We start from the raw sequence: 21707 nt of genomic DNA, 5'->3' as shown, positions 1-21707 counted from the left end.
ATATAAAAGTTTCTAACTTCTAAAAATTATAAGACCTTCAATATAATTTCACAGTGGTTATGCTGAAGAATTCTTTAGACAGTGTCAAATATGAATACAAATTAGTAACTTATACTTTCCTTCCAAAATAATTTTTGTGATTTTAAAAATTAGACGTAAGCTATTTGCAGCAGATTTACTAAATCCATGTATTATCTGTAGGAGGAGCAAAATATCTAAGGACAATAAAATATATCAACATTATTTTATCAGTGAGATACTTTAGTAGGAAAAAAAAAAGTTTCTAAAGGTACCTGAGACTTATTATACAGATGTTATGTAATTGAGTTGTTCTCAAGTTGACATTTCTTATCTGTGATTGTTGGTTTTTACTTCTCACTTTCAAAGTAAACTCATTGTTTGTCCCAAAACTCAGAATGAATTATAGTTACTTGATTAGGAAAATAAGTTAATAGAAGAAACCATATGACAGAATGTCAGCAATTTTTCTGTCAAATAGAAAATAATAATTTGTGATTGTAAAGGTTTTCCTATACCTAGTAACTCTAGAGTAGCATTGTTTTCCTATTTCAGGGGCTAGCATAATCTTGTTCTAAAACGCTTATATTTGCCTGGTTTAACCCCTCTGCCACAGCAGCGTTCTCTATCCAAATTATAATTTATCAAACTAGACACTTGAGTGAATAGAGATTCTGTAACTTGTTTATCTGAAAAAAACAAAAACAAGTTCTTCTACTTGCTTGCTAGAAGCTCAGTTGACTGTTAAAAGACATCAGATGTAAGATGTGAGTGAGTCTAGGCAGCTGTACCCCTTTGCCTACCTCATATACAGGTTGCTTGAGTACTTTCTGCATAACAATCTGAGTTCTAGATGTCTTCACTGAAAATACAGCTAGCTGCAATTTGAGCTCTTTAAGAATGTAATTTTTCCCCATTCCAGTTTTCTAGAGATTTAGAACATACAAAATAATTCATTGAAAACATATCGTCTTCTTAAATAAATGTCCATATTGAGATCCTTTTTAAAGATAAAATAATTTACATGAATTTTTTTTTTGAAGTTCGTCTTGTTACTAACTCAAACTTCCTTATGATACATCGTACAAAACTGGAAATTCTTCGTACATACTGGAGGCAGTCAGTAAAACATGTAAAGGTGGTCGCTTTTTGTTGCTAAAAACCATGATGGAACATGAAGAAAGAAGTATTTTAAGTAGATTTCTGTCCAAATTATTACAATATTATGTTTTCAAAATAAGGATTTTTTTAAAAAGTTAAATGTATGTTAATTTAGTGGCCTTGACCATTCCCCCAGAACTTTTTTATACTTCCCTGTGAATTTGTTTATACATTCATCTTATTGTTTCTATATTTAATATTAAACTTTTTTAAAAAGCCCCAAATTATGTGAATCAGGTGTGTGAAAATGAAGGATTTTGTAATTGTTTTGGAAATATATACTTCATTTCAGCATTAATGTTAGTAATGTCAGAAATAATTCCTAGGAAGATAAATCTTTGTGCTTATTGTTTATTGTTAGATATAAACATATAAAGTAAGATTTTTCAATAAATCTAACACAACCATACTCTGCTGTCCCATCTCCCCGTTAACTATACACGAGACCTTGATAAAGAGGGATAGTAGTTATGTCTTTCATTTAGAAACTAAGACATAACTTTAATGTTCCTATATTCAGAGTTTTTTAAAAAAAAAGCAGAAGAGGCATTTAATAGCAAATTTAATTCAGCAGCCATTTATTGACTTAACTACTTCGTGAAATATACTGTACAAATCCTGTGTAAACACATTAAAAAAAAAGATACAGTTTCTTCATTATTAGTGCTCAGGTTTATTAGAAAAGACAGTGTGGTATGCAGACTGTGATAAATTCAGGGGATATATAAACTCTCATCAGTAGATGAGAGTTCAGTGGGGGGTGAGAAGGAAGACAATAGATTTTGGCTAGACCTTGATGAGACAATATTAACATCTATCTAGACTTCAAGAAGAGTGCACATGGTTTTATGTGCTAAGTGCATTACAAAAATTAAAGTACAGAACATAGTGTCTCTAGAAGCTCACATTTATTTCAAAAGTAAGTTTACATTGAATATGTTTTAGTTTTCTGAGATGTAAATCTGTCTTATTTCATGGCTGGAACTTATATGAATGTCTAGAATATTCTGGTTTGTTGTATCTCCCCTGACGGTTTATTTTGGTGTTTCTGGGTAGAATATGAATGGAAGAGTAATTTTTAAAAAAACTCTAAGTCTAGCTCATTGGTAAAAACCTATCTGATTGGTTGCCACACACTTTTAAATTTGCTCGTGGACAATCTAAACTGTACTTCCCAATGGTTTCCTCTTCTCTCAGTTTATGGAAAACAATTACATTGTAACATTGAGGTGCTACAGTGGATTGATTGTATTTTACAGTTACTGAGCCCAAAAACCTTTGATGTTTACTGATTTTCATAGATTTGATGCTTATTGCTTTAAAACACATAGTCATCTCCTTAGTGGAATCTAGCTATCTTCAAATATATTTCCTGATTTTCATTTTTCTTTTAATAATTTTGGATTTATATGGTATTAGATTTTTTCTTAAAAACATAAAACTTTGCTTGTTCTTTTAATAATGCTTTTATTTATCTCATTTTCACCACACTCTTCTGTGGCTTGTGTTAAATGCTGCTTCTGTAAAGTTCATTCATACTACTAGTTAACTTGTCAGGTCTTTTTGTTTTGTTTTTTAACATTACTTATATTTGGTTTAAATTAACTTTGTAGTATAGGGAAGATAACATACTTGAAGATACATACACACACATAGATTCTAATTATATATATATAGTAGGTTAAACAAAATCTGTCTGGAGAAGTGTTTCCTAAGTGGCTCAAAAGTTCCCATTTGTCCACTATATTAAAGGAAGGTTTAAAATTCCAAGATTTATATATTTAGGACAATAAAATGATCTGACTGATTATAGAGAAACAACTTTATATTTTAAAAAAATGTGGTTCACTAAAATTTATATTAAAACACAGTACGTCATTTTATTTTTTTGTAATATTTTCCCAATATTTCCCAGTTTGTAGCACCTTTAATTAAAATAATAAGCTTTTCTCCCTGTACAGTGATAATCCTACATGTAAGATTAGCTGGGTTTTTTTCTTCTTTTTGCCTGCTTTTCATGTGTTTTATGACCTGTTTCTAATATAAAATCAGAATGTGTAAATATGATAATAAAAATTCTTAATTTACCTGAATTCTGCTTCCTAAATAAATGCCATGTTTCTGTGAATTTTTCATTCTTAGTATCTCAGAAGTACTCTTGGGGGTGAAAAAAAAGGTAGACTTTTAATCATTTCCTCATTTATGGTGACTTTGAATATGGTATTGTTGACCTGGCTGCCCACTTGATGGGTATGGAAAATCAGAACCTGCGCCATGTATTCTGGCCTGTAAATCTATATTGAGAACATTCTGTTTTTTCTAAAACAATATGAATGTTATGATCATTTATTCTATTAATGTGTTTGTGTTGTGTGCTTTGAAAAAAAATTGCTAATTAAGATAATCCTTGGTAAGAAAGTTTACACATATTTTTAAAGATTTTGCATTTTTATCAGATGGATTAATATTAGAAATTTTTATTTTAACAGCATTGGGGACATCATAGATCACTATCGAAAAGAACAGATTGTTGAAGGATATTATCTTAAGGAACCTGTACCAATGCAGGTCAGTGTTGCGTTTCTTATTGCAATAATTAGCATTTTATTTTAAAATGCATTTTGGTGGTATGTTTTTGCACACATTTGTACAATTAAAATTGGATACAACTTAAAACTACAGATTATTTAGATTTTTTAGAAAGTAAACTGTAAGAGAATCTTTTAGTTTTTATCTATGTTGATTTTAGGTAATCAGCAGCAACCTAGTAGGTTTTTGAGATTAGAAGCAGTTATGGAGGAAGGTAAGTTGCAATAGGTCCAGGAGTGAGTTTTTTGGAGGCAAAAGTAGAGACAGCAGTGATAAACCACAGCCAGGCTTATTAAAGCCTGGGGAATAATAAAAGGAAATAAAAAATACTGACAGAAGAGGATTAGGGCAGAAAATGGTTTACACTTTCTTTATTTGCCTGTAGTTTTATGGTGAGAATTTGAGAATGTCTGTATACTCTGAGTAAAAACTATATAGTAGTAAAGAGAGTGATGTCGTATGGGGAGATGGGTGGTGGCAGTGTCTTACGGACAAGGTCCTAGAGAAGACAAAAATGAATAGAATCTAGAACATAAAAGGAAATAATGGCCTTGAGCAAGAGAGCCTGTTAAATATTAGTTGCTTAATGCTTAGGGTGATTAGCTTCTGCTTCTTCCTCATTGCACTTTCTGAAATGTATGACAGGGAAATGGTATAACAGGAGTTAGAAAAAGGTGCTTCAAAAGATGGATTAATAATTTTCCTAAGTGGAAAATGGAGGTACTGTTATTCTAGGGACATAAAGGATTATTAAGGGTTTTGGGTACCCAGCTGCAGTTGTACAGTGATTTGTAGTGTGCCTAGTTTCTTGATGTTTCCTCCTAACAAGTTCATTTCACGTGGTTATACCTACTACTTATTGCAGTTAATTGTGGGGTGGGGGCGGGGGGGGTGAGGAATCATTAATCTGAAGCTAAATATAAATTCAAGAATCATAATCTTGCCACATTTTAACATACAGGCACACCTCATTTTATTGTGCATTGCCTTATTATGCTTCAAAGATAGTTTTTTTTTTCTACAAATTGAAGGTCTGTGGCAACGAGGATGTCTGTTGCTACTGTTTTTCCAAAGCATGTGCTCATTTGTGTATTAGTGTCACATTTTGGTAATTCTTATAATGTTTCAAACTTTTCCACTATTATATGTTAGGTTGATCTGTGATCAGTGATCTTTAATGTTACTATTGCAATTGTTTTGGGGTGCCATGAACTGCATCTGAAGAAGACTGCAAGCTTAATCGATAAATGTAGTGTATGTTCTGATTGCTTCATTGACTGGCTGGTTCTGTTTCTCTTCCTCTCCTTGGGCCTTCCTATTTCTCCGGAAACAACACTATTGAAATTGGACCAATTAATAACCCTACAGTGGCCTCTAAATGGTCAAGTGAAAGGAAAAGTCACATGTCTCTCACATTAAGTCAAAAGCTAGAAATGATTAAGCTTAGGGAGGGATGGTGAAAGCCAGAATAGGCTGAAAGCTAGGTCTCTTGCACCAAACAGCCAAGTTGTGAATGCAAAGGAAGAGTTGTTGAAGGAAATTAAAAGTGCTACTGCACTGAACACATGAATGATAATAAAATGAAACACACTTATTGCTGATACAGAGAAAATATGAGTGGTCCGGATTGAAGATTAAACCAGGGATAACATTCCCTTAAGCCAAACCCTATCCAAAGCAAAGTCCTAATTCTTTTCTGTTCTGTGAAAGCTGACAGAGGTGAGGAAGCTGCACAAGAGTTGAAAGCTAGCAGAGGTTGATTTATACGATTTAAGGAAAGATGCTATCTCCATAACATAAAAGTGTAAGGTGAAGCAAAGAAACTGTAGCAAGTTACCCAGAACATCTAGCTAGTTTTCCAGAAGATAACTAGCAAGTTATCCAGAAGATAACTGTTGAAGGTGGCTAAACAACAGATTTCCAGTGTAAAGAAAACATCCTTCTATCTGAAAATGTTAGCTAGGACTTTCATGGCAAGAGTTAATGTTTGGCTTCAAATCTTCAAAGGTCAGGCTGACTCTTTTCAGGAGCTAATGCAGCTGGTGACTTTAGGTTGAAACCAGTTACCATTGACAATTCAGAAAATCCTAGGAGCATCAGAATTATGCCAAATCTACTGTGTCTGTGCTCTGTCAGTGGAACTACAAAGTCTGCATGATAGCCCATCTGTTTACAGCATGGTTTACTGAACATTTTAAGGCCATTTTTGAAACCTACTGCTCAGAACAAACGATTCTTTTCAGAATAGTACTGATCACTGACAATGCAACTCTACAATCAAGAGCTCAGATACAGATGTACAAGGAGATTGTTGTTTTCATGCCAGCTAACACAGTTTGTATTTGCAGCCCATGGATCAAGGAGTAATTTTGACTTTCAAATCCTTAGTTAAGAAATAATTTCATAATGTTATAGTTGCCAAAAATAGTGACTCTTCTTATGGATCTGGGCAAGGTACATTGAAAACCTTTTGGAAAGGATTCATCATTCTAGATGCCATTAAGAACATTTGTGATTCATGGGCAGAGGCCAAAATAATAACATTAACAGAAGTTTGGAAGAAGCTGATTCCAACTCCTATGGATAACTTTGAGAGGCTCAAGACTACAAGATGACTTTGAGGAGGAGGTAGCTGCAGATGTGGTAGAAATAGCAAGATAACTAGATTTGGAAGTGGAGCTTGAAGATGTGACTGAATTACTCCACTTTTGTGATGAAACTGGAGGGAAAGAGGAGTTGCTTGTTATGAATGAGAAAAGAAAGTGGTCTCTTGAGATAGAATCTACTCCTGTGAAGATCCTGTGATCACTATTGAAATGAAAACAAAGGATTTAGAATATTCTATAAACTTGATAAAGCAGCAAGAGGGTTTGAGAAGAATGCCTCCAGTTTTGAAAGAAGTTCAACTGTGGGTAAAATGGTATCAAAGAGCATTTTAGGGAATTTCTTTTGTGAAAGAAGAATCAATTGATGCAGCAGACTTCATTTTTAAGAAATTGCCACAACCACCCCAACCTTTGGCAACCACTGCCCTAATCACTCAGCAGACATCAGTATCAAGGCAAGACCCTTCACCAGCATAAAGATTATGACTCACTGAAGTCCTAGATGATTGTTAGTTTTTTTTTTTCCCCCTTCCGGAGTCAGGGTCTTGCCCTGTGGCTGAGGCTGGAATACAGTGGTTCAACTGTAGCTCACTGCAACCTTGAACTCCTGGGCTCAAGCAATCCTCCTGCCTCAGGCTCCCCAGTAGCTAGGACTATAGGTGTACACCACCGTGCCTAGCTAATATTTTTTGTAGAGATAGAGTCTTGCTATGTTGCCCAGGCTAGTCTTGAATTCCTGGCCTCAAGGAAATGCTGGGATTACAGTTTTGAGCCACCTTGGCTGCTGCAACAGTTTTTAGCAATAAAATATTTTTAACACGTGTACATTGTTAGACATGTTGCACAGTTAACAGACTACAGTATAGTTGTAAACATAACTTCTACATGCACTGCGAAAGCAAAAAATTCATATGGCTGGCTTTATTGTCGTGGTCTGGAGCTAAATCTGAAATACCTCCAAGGTATGCCTATATTTTCCTTTGTTCCCGCATGCTTTCCTAGTAGAATTTAAGGTCTATGAGAACAGAGATTTTGTTTGCATTGTTTTTTCCCAGTGCTTAGAACAGTACCTGACATTAGATATTTAATAAATATTGATCGAATGAATGATTCTCTGCTTTCCAGCAAGAAGTACCTACTTTACTCTTGCTTGTATTGTTACTAATATGTCTTACACCTTAATGTGCTCCTTCCTATCACCATGTCAGTCTTCCTCTCTGCCTGTCTAAATACTGCTATTTTAACATCCATCTTGTTTCACTTTCTGAGTAATTTTTTTTGATTACTGCAGAGTAATTGGAAGAGAAGGTAGCCAGAACATATTACACACAGACACACACAGACACACACACACACACAAATATATATATGTTTTATATATGTCTATTTTTTAAATAACATGTGGTGAGTGCTTTTTAGACCACAGCTAGGGTCTTTTTTCAGGATCAGAGGTGTTTTTGTCTCCAGATGACAGATCCTGCCATATAGTTAGTTCCATTGCTGTATCCTCAATTCTAATTCCCCTTGGCTCTTTGAATTAGTGATTTTATTTGACCCCAAATTAAATCATACATTTCCCCATACTGAATTTGTACTTAGAATTTTCTAATTTAAGTTTTGATCAAGACCACCCTCGCTAACACGGTGAAAAACCCGTCTCTACTAAAAATACAAAAAATTAGCCGGGTATGGTGGCATGCATCTGTAGTCCCAGCTACTCTGGAGGCTGACGCAGGAGAATCGCTTGAACCCAGGAGGTGGAGGTTGTAGTGAGCTGAGATCTGGCCACTGCACTCCAGCCCGGGCGACAGAACGAGACTCCGTCTCAAAAAAAAAAAAAAAAATAGTATGTGGCATCTAGTAAACTTGCAGTATGTTATAAGACTGCTTTAAGAATTACTTCAGATACATAATGTGCCTCACTCTTGTGTTACTGTTTTATAACTGAACAAACCTCCAGTTGGTTTTGCAAAAGTGCCTATAATGCTTTGAATACTTCAGAAATAATTAATATTGATTATAAAGCAATTTGATTGCTACACAGAAACTATTAAGTGCTATTTGTGGTCTATTATTTTGGAGCATGGAGTGAAAAGTAGGTTTTAGTAGAAGTTTGGGGAATAATAAAACTCATTCTTCAAGCAGGATTTTAACTATTAGTACAAAGGCAAGTACAGTCTTTTTACTAATTGCCAAATTGATTAGCTAGCAAATCACCTCATCTTCCAATGAGGTGACCCTGTATACCCAGACTCAGGCTAAGATGCTGGCAAAGGCTAAGAAAGAGCAGAGTCCTAGCTAGGTTTGCTTACTTCCTGGAACTGTTAACACTTGTTGAGGCAAGCATTAGAAGAAAAGGGGACTTTTGAGACAATACACCCCATAATAAAAATGCCTTACATTTTTGAGCACTATATTTTAAGCACTGTTTTTTATACATATTCATTCATTTAATTTTCTCAACAACTTTACCAAGGTGACACTATAATGACGACACCTATTTCAAAGATAAGGCAACTGAGAGCTGAGAGGTTAAGTAAGTAACTTAAATCATCCTCAGTTCTTCTGTTTTTTTCTTCCTGTACTCTATATCTAACCTGTCAGGAAGATCATACTAACTCTGCCTTCAAAATATGTCTAGAATATGACCACCACCAGAATCTGCCTCAATCTGCTAGCTTCTAGTTTTGTCCCCCTTATGCTGCATGCTGCGCAGCTATCACTGGGATCCATTTAAAATATCAGATCATGTTACTCCTCTGTTTTAATACTTGAAAATGTTCTCTGTTTCTTTCAGAATAAAAGCCAAAGTCCTTAGAATAGCATACAAGACCCAACAGTGGCAGTCCATTAATTTTCTGAACTCGTCTCTTTCTACTATCCTCCTGCCACTCTTTTTCACTCATACTTGCTTCTGTACTATTACTCATAAATAAGCCAGACTCTTTTCTTCCTTAGGATCTTTGCTGTAGCTGTTCACTGTGTCCAAAATTATTTTCCCTTGGATATCCACTAGCCTAACTCTTAAATCTTTCAAGTTTTTGCTCAAAACTTAGCAAATTAGAAAATGACACTTACCTACACCTTAATTAACACTATAACTTGCTCAACCCTGCAGAGCGCTTATCTTCTAACATACAGTACAATTTATTTATGTTTATTTTTAATCTTTCCCTGGTTAGAATATAAGTTCCATGAGGATAGGGGTCTTTGATTTGTTCACTGATGTATTTCAAGAACTACAACAATGCCTGGGACTCAACAAACAGTTACTAAATTAATATATTAAATGGTGTTTTCCTACATTAAGTAACAAAGCTAGGATCTGCAAGTTAAGTCTGCCTTCAGGAGCTTACATATGTAACTTCTAGGGAAATGCTTGCTTCAGTGGCTGTTAGACTGTCACCAATCCGATTATTGAACTTCCCTTGAGAGAAATGTAAAACATCTAAGAACTTTCTCTCGGGCTGAGAAAAGGAACACACAGAGAAGGCTTTCTCCCGTCATTACTAGGACTTGAAAAGTGAAGTTGTGTTCTTGCCCATAGCATCCTCTAGTGCATTGGAATCCTTTAGGATTTGTGGACTAGTCCCCACTTTAATATGATTTTTAAAAGACCTATATAGAGCATCTTGGAATCAAGTATTTAAATCCAAATATTAGTGTGGTTACATGTCTTAAATGACAGACTCCAAGAATGTTCCATTCTGCAGCTAATACTAAGTGCCATCACCATTGAACTAAAGATTTGGTAAATACAAATCGGTATTACCAGGAAAGTAAAAAAAAAGTCATCACTATTTGTAACATCATGGTCCAGTGTACCCTTTTAATTTTTTTATATTCCTAAGTCATTTTACAAATAATTTGCATCACCAAGAATCAGGGTATGATCCAAAAACAACTGCATTGGAAAATGTAATAAGAATTTAAATGTAGCGTACCCAAATTTTTGTTCCATGTTTTCATGTCTAGGAAGGCTTACGTACCTGAAATGGATAGTCTTTTCAATGCAACTAACAGTTCTTCACCCTTCGTGCACAGACCTGGAACACAGCCATCTTGTAAATTCTGATTCCAGATTTGAAATCAGATACATGTCTAATAAGTTCTACTTGTAATTACTTTGGTTCTTCTTGCATTATATCTATCATATCAATTCTAGATTTTAAGTACATCACTATTGCAGTCTAGCTTATGATTCTTGTTTTTGTTATTATCAAAATGCAGTAGTTTTTTTTTTTTTTTTTTTTTTGACGTAATTTCGCTCTTTTTTGTTCAGGCTTAGAGTGCAATGGCGCGATCTCAGCTCACTGCAACCTCCGCCTCCTGGGTTCAAGCGATTCTCCTGCCTCAGCCTCCCATGTAGCTGAAATTATAGGCACGCGCCACCAAGCCCAGCTAATTTTGTATTTTTAGTAGAGACGGAGTTTCACCATGTGGGCCAGGCTGGTCCTGAACTCCTGACCTCAGATGATCCCGCCTCGGCCTCCCAAAGTCCTGGGATTAAAGGCGCAAGCAAAATGCAGTACTTTTGAAAACTTTGATGGCTCATAATTTTGTTGGAGAGTACAGTGTCCTTTGCTCCATAATTGTAAAATATTTTTGTTTAGATTTTAAAACAGCAATTAACATTGTTTATAAGAGTGATCAATCCAGTGAATTTTAAAATTTCTATGTTTACTTTCAGTAATTTTTTATACAAAGGGCCTATTTAATATTTGCCCATTCACAAGTCATAGTAAGTAAATTTTGATGTGCATACAAAAATTTAAATAGTCTCATTTCTTTTTAGCCAAACAGGATAATCCAGGTTCTTATCACAAAATATTGCATGATGACATTCTTCCTATTTAATAACTAACGAGATAAGAACATCATACTTCCTTTTTTTCCCCTTAGAAGTAATATGGTTCACTCAGTGATTCTTGAGTTTGAGAAAATTCAAATATATCATCATCTGAAAAATAGTCTGAGATTTGTTTATCAAAATCAATTCTGCCATCATGATAGAGTCTAGAGTGCTATTTCTTTGCATTCATTTTCTGATTTTTCTAATTGCCAGACATCTTCCTGGATCAGTTTTTTTCTCTTTATCATTTATGAGCAGCAAATAAAGAGTTCTGAATATTTTAAGTACGATCAATCAAAGCTAAAAATACAGCAAAGATGGCCTTTTATATTTTTACAAAAGATGCTGCAATACTTTGCAACACAGTTAACACACACACACACACACACACACACACACACAGAGACACAAAAACACCCAGAGTGATGCAATACAGATTATTTATTTCAGTTATATTATCTAGGCCAGGGGTTGGCAAAAATTTTCTGTAAAGGGTTTTGCAGTTCATTTAGTGTGTCCACTAAAGTCTGTCTTTTTATCTGGAAGCAACCACAGACAGCATGTTAGGGAATGAGCATGGCTGTGTTCCAATAAAACTTTATGTATAAAAAACAGGTGGTGGACTGGTTTTAGCATGCATGCCATAGTTTGTCAACCCTGCTGTAGGCAATTCATTCTTCTATTTTCTTATTATTTTAGTAATTTTTTAGCATAAACGGGAATAATTCTGAGTAATGATGAAATAGTTCCTAGGATGATGAAACAGCATAATATTTCAAGATACAAGAGAGAGAGGATTGTGAAAAACCCACAGCATAACTTAGATTTATAAGAGGATTGAATGGACCCATGAAGTTTGTAAGATGGACTAAAAGTCATAAAATATTAATCCTTGCAAAATAGTTAAGAGCTACTCAAAAAGGAAACCAAAAAACTAAAACAGTCCAACTGACCTTAATAGTGAAATTGAAGATTTATTCATTCTGGAAATATCATGATAAAGGCATCCTGATGTAATTCTTTTTCTCAGGAGATTTAGCAATTAATGTAAGTTCTGCTATAATGTAACATATGCATTCCTAAAAATCATAGCATTATGCAAAATCAGGCAATCAAAACCACAGGGCTTTTGGGAAAAGAGAGGTTAAAGGTGTCACACTTAGAAATTTCATCAGTGATACATTAAGAAAGAACCTAATATGTTGCTTAATTTTATATGTTTTCTTTTTAATAAATATGTACATACTACAATAAATATGGCACTTTACCTTGAAGAAAGACCTTAAGTTTACATGTGGAAATGGCCATTGGTAGGGTTGAAGTGTGGGAATGTTGCAGATTGGCAGAGGAGGATTATCTGAAATCAGGGTTATAACACCAGCTGCAGATGCATGGGTGTGGCGTGTGACACACTTAGTGGATTGAGGGAACTGTTAGGTATTTGAAGTGTGTATGTTTTGTTCATTCTCATGTCTTAGTTCACCTGGGTACTGTTGTCTGTATTCACCTAGCATTTCTCACAGACACAACTGTGCATAAGCAAACATGAATTTGCTTTATGCTTATATTGGGGCCTGATTTACCAGTTATGCTGTGACAAGTTTATGTTTTTAAAACATTATTTGCTGTAAAATATAACTGACTATATTTGAAAATAGTTTATTAGGTATCTATGGAAACAGCTTATTAGTTGGGATTGGCAAGGAAATCTTTCTGTGAACTTTGTCTGTGTTCTTCGAAATTACAAGGAAACATTTCTGAGAATTTCTTTGGAAAGCAAAAAATCATTTATGTGTTATGTATATCTAGATTTTGGTATTTTAAGCACTTTGGCTTTTAATTGGTAATTTTATAGATTTTTACTTCATTTCCATCAAGAATGTATGAAATAATTTTAATGTTTTTTAAAATTCAGGATCAAGAACAAGTACTCAATGATGCAGTGGATGGCAAGGAAATTTATAATACCATCCGTCGTAAAACAAAGGATGCCTTCTATAAAAATATTGTTAAGAAAGGTTATCTTCTGAAAAAGGGTAAGTTCAGACTTTCATCATTAACCCATTTGATAGAGATGTTGTAAATATGGAGCTCCGAACTTATTGTGATATATATTTAATAAGTTTTGACATGAGTTATTAGTAACTGACACTTGTTTAGAGCCCATATATAAGCATTCTTCAAAATTTAGAGTGTAGGTATATTAAAAGTCTATATTTTCAACCAGAATGTTTCTTCAGCCCATGGTTTCTTTTTCTTTTTCTTTCTCTCTTTTTTTTTTGAGGAACTCCTTATGGCACATGGCACATTCATAGTATTGATATTTTACAGATTTACCTCAATTTGACATAAAGACATGTTGGGGAATTGTGGGTGGGGGGTGTGCTTTAGTGGAAGAATTTTTTCCTGAAGATTGTTAAAGAATTACTCCAAAACAAGAATTTTGACGATTTCATCATGATGAAATCTCTGAAGATAGAAAGTATTCTCAGCATTTACTCTGTGATTAAAACAAGTAATGTAACAAAAGGCATTTTTGTATAGATTTGTTATAGGCATTTTCTCATTATGTAAGAATTGGCATATTATAAGCTTTGGAATAAAAATTGATTCATATTTTTAGAAACACTAATTTTAATATGTAGGATTTCACAATTATTTGGCTAAGAGAAAACAATTTTTTTTTTTTAAACAGGCAAAGGAAAACGTTGGAAAAATTTATATTTTATCTTAGAGGGTAGTGATGCCCAGCTTATTTATTTTGAAAGCGAAAAACGAGCTACCAAACCAAAAGGATTAATAGATCTCAGTGTATGTTCTGTCTATGTCGTTCACGATAGTCTCTTCGGCAGGTAAGAGAATGGTTACCTATTTTTCTTTCGGGATTGTCTTAGTAATAAAATAGTGGGTATAAACAAAGCAAACCAATTTTGAGAGCCCTAAAATCATCTTCTAACAGTAGTAGATGTACTTTCTAGGTAATTTTTGCCTTCCTTGCTTAATTTTAGACTAACATATGCATAAAGTCTACTCCATCGTATTGCATAGAAATCTTTGGCATGACATTTCCTGTAGTATAAGGCATGTTTTCTCCCTGCTCCCACCAGCAATCTTTTGAGTGACTGATTTTGAGTCTTTGTCATCTTTCCTGTTTTTTTCACATGCTTTAACTCAGTGTACCCAAGAGTACTAGGTGCACTCAATTCTGCTATTAACTCTGTAAGCAAGTTCTTGAGAAAAGTTAACGTTAAAAAATAATCTTAAAATTGTCTTGATAGGAAAAATATATTTGAAATTAAAAAAAAAATTCTTCTTACATTGATTTCTTGGTTTTAAAAAAATGAATATAAATGCATAAGCTGAATCCTAAACATCAGAGGACAAATCCAGCTCTTGATTACATCTGGAGTTTTGCTCAAGAACAATGGCCTTTTACCTTTCACCATTAGTATTATCAGTAATCCATCCCAGTCTTTTTAGATGTACTTATCACTTTTATTACCTATTGTTACAATTAGAGAAAAGGCAGTTAAGTGTTTCAACAGCTTGTTTTTCTGCTGCAGGATGGCATTTCTGTGAGGCAAATCCACGTTTTATCCTGTTGAAATGTTTCTCTTAAGAGAAATACCTGTAAAATATATAGCCTTGTCATTTCTTTTTTCAGAGTGTGTTTAGGAGATCACATTAGTGTTATTTGTGATTTTGACAGTTTTTTAAAATGATCAGATAGGTTTGGGGAATGCTGATTGAACAAATAGTTTTACTTATATATAGCAAGGCTTTTTGTATTCTTAGCTAGTGTTTATATTGTGAATCTCTAAAATAGTATGAATTACTTCATAAATTCATTTTACAAAGATACCCTTTTTTTTTTCCTTGAATACTCTGATACCTCATAAAGAGTTGTTCCAAAAAATACAAAGATTGGGCGAGAGAATTTCTTGAGATTTTTGTGCCCCTTTTTCACAACCTGAGAATCTTAGCCTTCAAATGTGGTTGATTCAGGTCTCTGGCTTTTCTCTTTAGTTCTACTCTACACCCTTCTTGTTTGTTGAATCCTTCCTCAAACCAATTCCCTACATAGTAGCAAGGTGGCAAACAGCACCAGAGAAAGGGCTGTAAGCATTCACTCCCATAATTATTAAAAATCTTGAAAATATTCTGTTGAGCCACCTCTCAACCAATTTTTAGTTCTAGGTTACCTGAGGTAGCAAAAGGAATGGGATTATCCTGATAAAATGAGGAGGCCCTTTTGTGCCCAGATCTGTTGCTAGAAGTGATCTCATCCAAATAGTGAGGCTGCTCTACTTACCATATGTGTGGGTGAAATGGATGTTGGAGAGACGACACTATTCACTACTAAATGTAGTTTATTATCGTGAAAACAATTAAAACAGTAAAAGTCGGATGATATTTTGGGAACAACTTCGTTGAGATCAGTAATATGAAATAGGTGGTTCTTGACTCTTGGAGGATGGGTATGAATTTATTTGGATAGTTAAGCACAGCTTCCTAACCAGTGTTCCATTAATCAGTGTAGGTGTCCCTTGAGATACTAGTGGTTGTAAAATCCTGTTGTAGTACAAGTATTTAACAGATGTTTTATATTTCAAAAATTATAACACTTGAAATCATATGATCCCTGTATAAACTGCTCCAATTCATTATTATTATTATTATTATTTTTTTTTTGAGGCAGAGTCTCACTCTGTCGCCGGGGCTGGAGTGCAGTGGCCGGATCTCAGCTCACTGCAAGCTCCGCCTCCCGGGTTTACGCCATTCTCCTGCCTCAGCCTCCCGAGTAGCTGGGACTACAGGCGCCCGCCACTTCGCCCGGCTAGTTTTTGTATTTTTAATAGAGACGGGGTTTCACCGTGTTAGCCAGGATGGTCTCGATCTCCTGACCTCGTGATCCGCCCGTCTCGGCCTCCCAAAGTGCTGGGATTACAGGCTTGAGCCACCGCGCCCGGCCCCAATTCATTATTTTATTGGGGCAAAAGAATTGGTGCATAACACTTGGAGACAGAGAACTTTTTATAGTGGCTATACTTCAGTACTTCCTACTTTCTTGTTCAGTCATCCAGGTACTCTGAATATTACTTTATTCACAGCTTGTTAATCATCATGAAGCTACTTTTTATGTTCAAGCAGAAATGTCTCATTTTGTTCCTTACATTTCTTTCAATTAACAGGAAAGTTAAAATTGTTGTAATTATCGTTGTAAAATATATAAGGAGGTTCTTGAAAAGAACATAATAAATTTGATATATTTTTCATTTTTACTACTTTATAATTAGCCTTAATGTATCGATATTAATTTTCCTCCAATAAGGGCAATTTAGTGACTAACATTGGCAAGTCATTAGACTCATAAGATGAAAAATAATTTAAAAAAATGTAACTCACTTACTAGGCCCCGAAAGAAATATATTTGTTAAATGTATTTCTTTAATACTTTGAAACAGCGAAGGTCCTACGGAAATGCTAGTTAATGACTGATGATGAGCCTTCATAATAGTAACATTTAAAGGTTTTATGTCAAGATTATATATGTTTGTCTGTAGACCTGAATTCCATATTAAATAATAGAATGAAATGGAGGCTGTAATAAAATCTAAGCTGCTTTAGTTGTATGTGTTTTCAGTTTTATGTGAGAAGTGGAATCAGAATACCTACTGTTGGATGCTGAAGTATGTTAGCTGTCCAAAAGAAAAGTTTTGATAAAAGTTTATGATTACAGGAGAAAAACTTTTGGGGAATGATTCTCATTTTGCAGGTTTACTGAAGAATGAGTAAACTTCATCAAATTATATGTACAATACAAAAAGATACGTGTTTTGACAGTTTATGGATTTAAGGCAGAAATTCAACCTGGGAAAAATGAAGTTAAAAATGATTCACTAGTGATACTTACAACTGGAATTATATGAATCTTAAGGAAGTATTAAGAGGAATATAGCAATATCTATAAGACTGAAGAAAAGCTTTAGCATTAGTTTACATGAACAGATGCAGTTAGATTGGAAATCTGTTGGCACAGTCAAAAGAAAGGTCCACATTACACTTGACAGTAAAAGAGAAAGAACTGCTAGAGTAAAAAGAAGGATCAGATCCTTTAAGTACAAGTTGAAGGTTCTGAATGATTCCTATTCTGGTTAGTAACAAGAAAGGAGTTTCTGTCTGGTATGGGGAAAAGCAATAAATATACTTTTATCACTTGCTATGAAGTTGTAACTTGTTTCTTGTGCAGTTTCTTGGTGAAGATGACTTAAAAGAATAGGAAGACATTAAAAAAAGTCTTTGTCATGAATTATATTTAATGATACCAAGTCTGAAACCTAGTATGAAAAAGTTATGTTCATGAGAACTAAACTCAAGTCTCTCATTTAGAAAACAGATTTTTCTTTTAAGGTTGGGCACAGTGGCTCACGCCTGTAATCCCAGCACTTTGGGAGCCCAAGGTGGGCTGATCACTTGAGCCCAGGGGTTGGAGACCAGCCTGGGCCTACAAGGCGAAACCCCATTTCTTTAAAAAATTAAAAAATTAGCCAGGTATGGTGGTGCGCACCTGTGGTCCCAGCTACTCAGGAGAGTGAGGTATGAGGATTGTCTGAGCCCAGGAGGTAGATGTTGCAGTGAGCTGACTGTACCACTACACCCACGGCAGAGTGAGACCCTGTCTCAAAACTAAACCAAAAACATTAAATTTTTTTTTTTCAAAGTACGCTAGTTTACCATCAATTATTTTTTTTAAATGTGTGCCTTCCTGTGAAATAGAGAAGCACTTAGTGAGAAAGACTGAATGCCAAGGCAAATCGCTTTAACAAAGTACATTTCAAGGAAATGAGAAGACATCTGTACCATATAATAGGACAAGTAGAAAAATAGGTTGATAAATTATGTATGACCATAGGATGCAAATACCAGAGGACAAAAGGGGAAATTATAGATGAATGTTAACATCTTTTTCTTTATTATCAAATTAATGCCAGACATTGAACATTTCCTGCTTTGTGTACACATAGAACCTGATACGCTGACCTTTAGCATTTAGATGAAGACTAATGTGAAAGTTAACATTTTCACATTAAAACCTACTGCCTTCCGCAGTAGGTGATTCGTGTGCATGCTCAGCCTGATGCTGAACGAATGTTGGATGGCAATGCTGTTTTCTTGCATGGCTTTAGTTGCGCAGCTGTGCAATTTTTCCAGATTATTTTCAATATTAAGAGATCTCTAAGCACTCTATTTCCTTGTATTAAACTTCTAACTTTTAATACTGCATTACTTTAAATATTAACCATTTCCGAAGCACAAGTAGAAAGATGTCTTAGTGATATAAAGTTATTCTAGTGAATATCCATGTGGTAATTAATTTTAACACCATCTTTTCATAGCTGGATCTCATTATGGTATTATTTATTGCTTTACATTTATTTATGAAAATGTTTTGCTGGATATTACATTTAAGATTGGCAGTTATTTTGACATTTTAAAGATGGTTTTCTGCCTTCCAGCATTTTCGTTGTCATTCAAATTGTTTCTGTTTTAGAGGTAATATATCTTTGTCTTTTCTCTTAGAGGTAATGTATCTCACACAACTTTCTCTGGATGCTTTGAGATATTTCCTTAAAAAATTTTTAGCAGTAAAATCAAAATGTACCTACTGTAAATTAAAAAAAAAAAAAATATCCTCAGGTTTGTAGCGCTTCTTCAACCTGAGACCTGATGTTCTTTGTCAGTTTTAGAAAACTCTTGGTTGGTATCTATTTAAATGGTTAGTGTCTAATTTAAACAGTTGTTCTGCCACACTCTTTTTTCTTCTTGGAGTCCTGTTAAAAAAAGTTGAACTATTTCCCATGCTGTTTTCTAGGTTTTTCATCCTTTTTTCCTCTGTACCAAGCTATATGTTTTCTTCTGGTCTTTCAGTTCAATCTTCCATTCTGCAGTTAAATCCACTTTTTCAGGACTTCATTTTATTACATTTTTTTCAATTTAGAATTTCCATTTTTTAAAAGATCTAGTTTCTGGCAAAATTCTTGTTACCTATTTTCTTAAACATTTTAATTATAATTACTTGAAAGTCTTGTCTGTCTTCAGTATCTGGATTATATGTATGTCTTTCTGGTTTTTTGTCTTAACTTTTAGCCATTTAATCCTGATGCCTGTAGTGTCTACTTACTTTGATTGAATGGTAAACATTGTACATGAAAATCTATGGAAACTATGGATAATAATGTTACTGTGTACAGAAAGAATTGTTCTTACGGATGGTGTAGGGATAGTACATCTTGTAAAGGCTGTTCTATTTCTGGTTTGCCCTTATCATGAAGGCATATCTTCAGGGGTCTCAGTGGAAAGCCTGAAATTCATTTTTTTTTCCCTCCCAGCACTGTCAAACTACTGGATTTGTAGTTAGTTTTTTAGCCTTTTAGCTACTATTTTCTGCTTAGCGTCTCAGCTACACAGCTTAGGAATTGGCAACTGCCTTGAATGGAAAAGCTGTGGAGAATGTCGGGTTCATTATAGTATGATCTTGGCTCCTCAAATCTTAGCTGCTTTGGTCGTTCTCCAGTGCTTTCAAACAGTTGTTTTTTTTGTTTTGTATTAATATTTTAAATTTTATCCAACTAGGATGGTTAGTCTGATACAGGCAATATTTAGAATTGGGAGTTTCCAGTTTCTATTTTCCATGATTATTTTTAGGACATTCACAAAGCATGAAAAGATAGTCTTTATCTTTAATAAGTGTTAAGCCTGTCCTCTGTGTATTTTTGCTATGGCTTCCTAACATTAGCATGATATAAAATCTTTGTTTAAAGCAGGAAATAGAAGTAACATTTATTGAGTTCCAAAAACATGCAGGCCCTTAGTAAAAATTTTATCAATATTTTCAAGTCTAGTTGGAAAGATAGCATATTTTCAAAAGTGATATCAAATGATTTGTAATAATACTAAAAGAAGACAGGAACATTGTTGTACACAGCTGTTCACTTAAACTCTAGAACAGCATATGTATGAGGAGATGATGTTTCAACAGGTGAAGAAAAATGATCAGTTTAGAAAAATTTGAAAATATAGAATCACCTACAATCTCCTTAGAGATAATTACTTAGAACATTTTTGGTCTAAGAACATTTCTAGTCTTTTTCCAGTGCATATAAAGCTTTTCAGATTAGCTGTGTGTAGTTGTAGCAATTCAGCTTCAATTTGTTTGTAACTTTATTTCTAATGTCTTTTACAATTAATTGAAATTGCTTTAGTTTACACTTTGAAACACGGATAAAATTTTAATAGTGCTGACAAAGTTTTCTAAAATATATACAGCTGACTTGTTTTTAGTAATGATCTAGTATAGTGGAGTATTATTTCTCTAAGAATTATAATTTTATGTTATTGTGTTTTGGAAGCTGGTATAAATATTTTGCTGCTTTTTGTTAAGCTTCCTAATAATTTTTGTTTTTATTTTAAAGGCCAAACTGTTTCCAGATAGTAGTTCAGCACTTTAGCGAAGAACATTACATCTTTTACTTTGCGGGAGAAACTCCAGAACAAGCAGAGGTAAGAGTACTGTTTCTTCAACTACTGTAAACTTTTATGTTAGCCCGTGTTTTCTTATTAACTGGAATAGAAAATGATTGCATTCAAGATAAAGTGATAGAAGCCCTGAAATCTAATCATCTCTTATTTTAAGGAAAGAGATTTCATATGTAAAAAGTTTTCTGAAAGAAATGCAGAAACAAACACAGTGAAGGGTTATTAGGAATGAAAACTCCATTTTAAATTGACCTTTAAATACTCTGTGATGTTGAGTCCAACTGAGAATGCTCATTTAAAATCCTCTCTGCATAAAGGCTATAGATAATCTCAGTACAATCCAAAGGTAAGCCAGTTAGTTTTGCTAACAGGCATTAATTATTCTTCTTCACTGGTTGAACTCCATGTCTGAAAATAAAAGTCAGTCAACACGAGGAAAGGGAGTTTAGGAATCTATTCTCCAAGCCAAGTCTAGATATAATGTCTACTTTAGATTAGCTATTGATCCATGTGCAGTGTGCTTCTTATAGCTTCTATTAAGTAATTTTGTGAAGAAATAATAGTAAAGAAAAAACTCTTTAAAAAATATTTTGCAGCAAACGGAGACACCACCTCTATAACAAAAGTAAAAAATTAGCTGGGTGTTCTGGCTTATGCCCAGCCACTGGATAGAATGAGGCAGGAAGATTGCATTAGCACAGGAGTTTGAGTTACCGTGAGTAAGATTGAGACAGTGTACCCTAGCCTAGGCAACAGACTGAGACACTGTCTCTTAAAAATTTTTTTTGCTTTCTTTGAACCCTAATGCTTCTGGGGTATATGGTTGTATTTTACACAAATATGGCTAAATTTCAGCTTATACTCTAATGAAGGAACTTAAACGTGGTTAAGAAATGAAAGTGGCTTTGTTGGAAATATAATTTGCCAACCCTAGATATGAGGAA

General features: G+C 34.2%; 1 protein-coding gene across 2 annotated transcripts in view; it reads left to right on the top strand.

Annotated features, from left to right (window-relative positions):
* RASA1 (RAS p21 protein activator 1) overlaps positions 1-21707 on the top strand; it is a 133550-nt gene that overhangs the window by 88362 nt on the left and 23481 nt on the right. For both annotated transcript variants that reach the window (XM_010354685.2, XM_010354684.2), the window contains exons 9-12: positions 3669-3747; positions 13142-13262; positions 13922-14078; positions 20700-20787. In XM_010354685.2, coding sequence (XP_010352987.1) covers positions 3669-3747; positions 13142-13262; positions 13922-14078; positions 20700-20787 — 445 coding nt within the window. The remainder of the gene's footprint in view (positions 1-3668; positions 3748-13141; positions 13263-13921; positions 14079-20699; positions 20788-21707) is intronic.

Source organism: Rhinopithecus roxellana, chromosome 3 (assembly GCF_007565055.1).
Source record: "Rhinopithecus roxellana isolate Shanxi Qingling chromosome 3, ASM756505v1, whole genome shotgun sequence".
NCBI lineage: Eukaryota > Metazoa > Chordata > Mammalia > Primates > Cercopithecidae > Rhinopithecus > Rhinopithecus roxellana.
This window is presented reverse-complemented; position numbering and strand designations above follow the sequence as displayed.